At 41.8% G+C, this 6,508-nt stretch overlaps 1 protein-coding gene across 1 annotated transcript; it reads right to left on the bottom strand.

The window, feature by feature from the left end:
• Positions 1-722: 722 nt before the first annotated feature.
• LOC139168011 (transcription cofactor HES-6-like) lies at positions 723-5,785 on the bottom strand. The gene is made up of 4 exons (XM_070753270.1): positions 5,320-5,785; positions 5,057-5,143; positions 4,834-4,915; positions 723-2,669 (listed from the first exon to the last, which is right to left on the bottom strand). Exons 1-4 carry the CDS (start codon positions 5,398-5,400, stop codon positions 2,245-2,247), a joined length of 675 nt encoding a protein of 224 aa, XP_070609371.1. The 5' UTR covers positions 5,401-5,785; the 3' UTR covers positions 723-2,244.
• Between the last annotated feature and the right edge of the window lie 723 nt (positions 5,786-6,508).

The raw sequence follows: 6,508 nt of genomic DNA, 5'->3' as shown, positions 1-6,508 counted from the left end.
CTCTTAAATTTGAGAACATCTGTTCCCTGTCAAAATTGAAGAACATGGTGCTGTAAAAGATTTTAAATACACTGTAGTTATGTTGACCATTTAGTGGTTACTCATCATGATTAAAGCAGTGACATTTTGACAGAAATATTTCCCATGGAAAAGGGACTCTATAGCTCCTCGTTAAGGTCTGCATTACAGAAGAAGACACCAAGGGTATAAAACCTTTATTCTTTCAATGCTTTTAAATGCAAACCACCTTAATACTGAAGGCAGATTATATTTGATGGAATTTAACTGCATTACTGAATGTAGGCTAGTTCCAAATTGCTCCAAATATTCATACTGTGTCATCAGTATATCATCATCATTTTAGCCATTGACCATCCAATGCAGGATGAGGGTCTCTTCTGCATGTTCCAACCAATATGATCCTGAACTTCCTTTTGACAATTGGGCCCACAATGCTTGCTGGTGTTGTCAATTGATATATGGTGTTATTTCCACTCTTGATACTATTACTTGATTTACACAAGAAAATCTTCCTTTTTCTACCCTAAAAGGAGAAAGGCCTTTCTAAGGAAGTTCATTCCTTGTTGGGGAGGCAAAAGGGGACAGAATGGTGAGAAATTAGCACACTCTGAGAGAAACAACTCTTGACCAGGCTTTGAATTAAGACCATTCACATCAGGTGGCCTAAAAGGCAGTTCACAAAGTACACACCTTCCAGTCAATGTTGTTTCCGCTTTTTATTGTTCCACATAGTTAACAAAAAGAACTGTTACACAGACAGCTCACATCTTACAGGTTTATCCCTCTTTTTCCCCCCTAAATTGGGACACTGTCATAGGTTAACAACTTCTGCAATCTGGTGCCCCAAAAACACTAGATCTCAACTGTCCTTGTGCTGACCGAGGATAAAGGAAACAGAATATCAGGTTGAGAAGATTGCCATAAATATCTATGACATGAAGGCTTCCTGGAAAAATAACAGTAAGAATACTAACACTTCTTTTTTTCAAAGACAAGTTTCATGAGGAAGGATGCAGTGGAAGATGTTTTATTTAAAGTTGTAAGCTTTCAGAACAATATAGCTTTTTGAACAATTATGTGTCATTAACTGATTTCCATTCAACCATGTTTCATTTGTCCAAACTGTCAAGAGTTATTAATTTTAAATTGGTTCCTATGCAAATTTACTTAGGTTTAAGCACAGTTATCCTTGCTTCTAAATGAGCATGTTTGGAAAGCTTGAAATCTGCAGGGACATATTTTCAAAAAATGAATTTGGAAGACATAGAACAAATCTGAGGAATTTAGTGTGCTGAAATCAAGATCAGCCCAAGAACAAAGGAAACATTCCAGCTTTCCTGGACTTGAACAGACAAGTTCAGTACAAGAATTAAGTGCTTAATTACCAATGTTTGCACTCAAGGATACGTATTTGTTAATCACTAGCATGGAACTGAATATCCACAGCAGAAATCTTGTGCCTTAAAATACAAGCAGTGAACTTTTATTTTTAAAAAGATTAAAATAAAAATTTGACAAGCAAATATACATATCATATCACAGTAAAATTCATATTCATTTTGTGCTAGATGTGCACAAACACATTTCTAGAAGGCACCCTGCCGCCAATGTTCTAAACGTTTACCTAATTCAATCCTGGTTTCCAGTTTCCTCTTCCTTCACTGAAGGAGAAATCCTAGAATACTAAACTTATCAAGAAACTAGCTGCATCAATCCCTTTCAGGGATTTTTCTTGGCTTTAAAAAAAAAATAATTAAAATCTATCATTAAAATATATGAAATTCTGCATTAATGCTTTACTTCGTTTCATTAATTGGATTAAACCAACAAGGTCTCAAATCCAAACTACAAGGTATTGGAGGCACTTACATCCCCCACAAGAAAAAAGTAAGTTGCAAAACAGTGCTGTACATCAACAAAAGAGCTCTTTTGCATACACTTCCAAATCTCTTTAACTCTCACACCTTAGTAATAATTAAGAAAAAAGGACATACAAATTTCAGTTCTCATACTCACAGATGAAATGTTAACTTACTTAGCAATTCAATCTGTCAGAATTTGACAGTGAAAGAATGTCAGCTATATAGTTCTGCGTACAATAGTTTTTATGACATAAATGCACTGTCTGAAATCCTCACCGTCTATATTCCAATGGCTAGAAGAACAGAGTGCTCAAGTATTCTCCCCTATTAGGTAGATCTGCGTTGGTTCTTGTGAAGTTTATTACCATGGTCTCCACAAAGATTTGGAAAGGCTGGAAGAAGGCCCATTTTGACTCCTAGAGATGTGGCTTTGCTCTGCCTCTGTGTCTTCAAGATCTGAACAAATCTCTTCACTGGAGGAAGGTGAATGAAGAGGTGAAGTGAGACTGGACAGGCTTAAAGTTCCATGTGAACCTCCAGGTATTTGAGAAGGCCCATCTCCACTTGGCCACTGGCTGATGGAGGGATCTGATAAGACATCCACAATCAGGTCTTGAAAACTGCCTTCGTTCAGGGGCATTGATTCCAAAAGGTGATTCAAGAGCTCTGCTGCAATGGTAGAATCAATCCCTGGACAATTGGAGACAAATGTATGAACTTCATGCATGCACTGAATATATCCAGCTGCAAAGCGTTCACTGGCCTCTCGTTGCATTTTGTCACCATCTGAGATGCAGGTAAACAAGGAAACAAAAACAACTGAATCACAAACAACGTCTTTCTAGTTCTTCCATCAATAATATATTTGAATTAATCCCCCCACCCCATCTGTCTTCTTACAATGTCAACTAAAACTAGATGTTTTAACGCAGTCATGTCTGTGGAAAACCCTTTTAAATTAACATTAAGCTCTTGAATGGAAGGATAGTCAGAATTCATTTTAAACTTTATTGGGAAAGCCCCATTATTTCCAAGAGAGAATGTTTAATTGAACAAATTTTAGAAGACAAACGTTAAAGCATTTCAGTTTCTGTGCATAAGATTAAGATTTAATTGGATTTGTATGCTGCCCCTCTCCGGGGACTCGGGGCGGCTGACAGCATATACAAAAAGCAGAAACAATAATAAACAATCCAATTAATAATACATTTAAAACCATTCTTTAAAACATTTTTATGACATTTTTTTTAAAAAATTCACTTTTATGAAGCTGCAGGATTGCATGAGACTCAGGTATCCAGATAATTAAGATTGGGGAAAATAACTTCTTAGTTATGGATCTAACATAAAAGATACAGGCATGCGGAAAGGGAATCCTGAATTAAGAAGTAAGGAGCAGAACACAACAGGTGAAGGAGGAAGATCTTTGTTTTGTTCTAAAAGAATACGTTCAAAATACCAATGTCAACTAGAGCCTAATCAAGTTGTAAGAAAGGAATAATGCATACTGTCCTATTGATGGAAAGAATCCAATCAACAGAGCACTTTGAAAGATATGACTGTCCTTCCCAGCAATTACAATTAGAATAAGATAGGATAGGATAACATTCTTTATTGGCTAAGTGTGATTGGACACACAAGAAATTTGTCATTGTGCTTTCAGTATACATAAAAGAAAAGAGATATTTGTCAAGAATCATGAGGTATAATCAGTGAAGGGCTACCAAATTTTTTACTACCACACTGTGAGTATGGCTTATGCAGGACTCCCTGAATTTTCTTTCAACATCTTTCTGTGAAAATTGGGTGCTCTGGGTTGGAGTTCCATTTTCGCTACCTTATTGCGGCCCCCCACCCACTCCGGTCTGGGCAGTATCTCATCCCTAGGTACAACACTTAATGATTGTCATTGGGTACAAATAAGCAATCAGGAAACAATATTAATATAAATAGTAAGGATACAAGCAACAAGGGGGGAGAGGGGCAGCATACAAATCCAATTAATAAATAAAATAAATAAATAAACAAGTTACAGTCATAAGTGGGAGGAGATGGGTATAGGAAAGATTAGAAGACTAATAGTAATATTAATGCAGCCACAGTGTACCTCAAGAATCATGAGGTACAACACTTAATGATTATCATAGGATACAAATAGGCAATCAGGATTAGTCCAATTACGAACTACATAGAAGCAGCAGCCTATATACTGGCAGGAACAGGTCTTTTACAACGGGTTATATTATATCCCTTGTGAGGAAAAGCCAAGCGGGAGCATCTCCTAAGGGGGGTTCACTCGCCAATCTACCTTTTAGAGCAGGGGTCTCAAACTCGTGGCCCGTGAGCCAACTGTGGCCCTCAGGACAATAGTTTGTGGACCCCACCTCAATATCAAAGTTTAATGTTAGTGCGGCCCGAGTTTCATATCTATGGCACTTTTCAGTGTTGTGTGTGGAGCTGAATGTGGTTTCTTCAGTCTTCTATATCTGCTGTATTATTATTATTATTATTATTAATATTAATTACTGATTTATTTATTTTTTCTTATGAATTTATGAATTTATTTTTTTAACACAAAATAAGATGAAAAATAAAGACATTTGGAATGTTTTTGTAAGAGCTTTTCTTGTGGAAAATCTGATGCTGCCCAGCCTCACCCAGACTCTACCTCCAGCGCCCCGCCCCCCGTAAATTGAGTTCGAGACCCCTAGTTTAGAGGGTCCCTTTTTAATGTAGCCACCACCACCCCTCAGGATGAGGCACAGGGATAATTGGGGGGGGGGGGGGAGTGTTAGGCCACTGTTTCCCAACCTTGGCCACTTGAAGATATCTGGACTTCAACTCTCAGAATTCTCCAGCCAGCATTCGCGGGCTGGGGAATTCTAGGAGTTGAAGTCCAGATATCTTGAAGTGGCCAAGGTTGGGAAACACTGTGTTAGGCGATACTCACCTAGCGACCTGCTCTGCAGAATCCCCTGCACTCGCTTCACCGTCAGCTCCAGCACCTCGGCGTTCTCCATCTTCGTCTGGAACTAAGGAGGAAGCAAAAAACGCCCGCAGCGGAACACAAGAAGGGTCAAAGCCCGAGCCTTCCCCCTCCGCCACCCCACGGCTCCTTGCGCAGATCCTCCCCCTCCCCGGTCCCCCGCAACCCGCGCCTGCCAAAGTTTTACCTCGGTTTCCGACAAGATCAGGCGCAGCTCTTGCAGGCTTTCGTTGATCCGCGCCCGCCGCTTCTTCTCCACCAGCGGCTTTCTCGCCTGGGCCAAGGCGGGAGGAAAGAAGCACACACACACAAAAAGGAAAGGGCGTAACTAGCAACCTCCTTCACGCGCCGTGTGAATGAATGCACGCGAGTCAGCATTGAGTTTCACCGCCACGGATCCCCATCGCCACCCCCTTACGCACCCACCCAAAGCTCCCAGGCGCGCCTCACCTTCCGATCTCCTCTGGCCTGGGAGAAATCCTCCTCGTCCCGGCTCGGTCGGGCTTTTTTGGAGCGAAAGGAAGGAGCCATGGTGGGCAAGAGGGCAAAGGCAGCGAAAGCAAAGGGAACAACCGAGACAGGCCGGGCGGGTTAAAGGGGGAGGAGAGGAAAGAAGAAGAGGCGGCTCCTATTACAGCAAAGCCGGGCGGCCCCCACTACAACCACCACCAAAAAAAGGGGGGGGGAGAAGCTCTCTCTTCTCCCGTTACTACTCCACAGCTCCGCAAAGGCCCACTCGGCGCCCCCTCCCGGAGCCGCCGCCGCCCCGGCCTTTTATTTATAGGATCTGATTTGCATGTCAATGAGCCGATTGGACGCCGCGCGCAGAGAGGAAGCTCAAATGTGGAGCCGAACCACCAATGGCAAGAGGGCGCTTTGTCTCTTCGGAGGCCGCCGAAGCGGCTTGCCCCGGGCCTCCGCAGGAGAAGAAACGGCGAAAAATCCGACCAATGGGCGTTAGGTACAGTCCTACGTGCGTGCGTGGGAGGTGGGCTTTTTTTATGTGTGTGTGTGAGGGGAGGGTGTTTCTGAGTTGGTTGTTGGAAGCGTTTTGTGTGTGTTTTTACCCTTCGTTGCCGTTGGCGTGGGTTGCTTTTTTTTTTTTGCGGAGCCTTTTCAGTCTCGTCAGTTTTCTAAAGAAGGATGTGTGCTCGGTCTCCCCAGTAAATCTGGCTAGAAATTTGGCTAGAAAGTTAGGATTCCAGAATCTGGCCAAGGATAAAAACTGCATTTAGGGAAAGAGATCTCAGATATGCTTATATTTGTGTGCAGCAATCCCCCCTCCCCCCCCCCGCACAAGCATTGAGATTTGGAGAATATTATTGGCATATTATTATTAATAATAATAATGATCGACATGATGGAAACATTTAAATATGTCAAAGGGTTAAATAAGGTTCAAGAGGGAAGTGTTTTTAATAGTAAAGTGAACACAAGAACAAGGGGACACAATCTGAAGTTAGTTTTGCCAGAAACTGGGCAACAGCCAGGTGGAAACCATTTGGGAGATTCAGAAGATTTCGGTGACTATGCTATGGGCCTCACAGATTAAGGAGTGGTACAACCAGTTTAAAGACAGCCGCACATTGGTGGAGAGCGAGCCATGCTCTCATTGGCCATCAACATGCTGAAATGACCA

Source organism: Erythrolamprus reginae, chromosome 5 (assembly GCF_031021105.1).
Source record: "Erythrolamprus reginae isolate rEryReg1 chromosome 5, rEryReg1.hap1, whole genome shotgun sequence".
Taxonomy (NCBI): domain Eukaryota; kingdom Metazoa; phylum Chordata; class Lepidosauria; order Squamata; family Dipsadidae; genus Erythrolamprus; species Erythrolamprus reginae.
Note: the sequence above shows the minus strand (reverse complement) of the source record. Positions and strands in the feature narration are given on the sequence as shown.

What these genes read in the sequence shown, in the direction of transcription:
- LOC139168011 (XM_070753270.1), bottom strand. Translation starts at nt 5,400, where the DNA reads ATGGCTCCTTCCTTTCGCTCCAAAAAAGCCCGACCGAGCCGGGACGAG. An exon ending in AGGCCAGAGGAGATCGGAAG is followed by an intron (nt 5,144 to 5,319) that starts GTGAGGCGCGCC and finishes GCCTTGGCCCAG; the next exon opens with GCGAGAAAGCCGCTGGTGGA. An exon ending in TCTGCAGAGCAGGTCGCTAG is followed by an intron (nt 2,670 to 4,833) that starts GTGAGTATCGCC and finishes CCTGCATCTCAG; the next exon opens with ATGGTGACAAAATGCAACGA.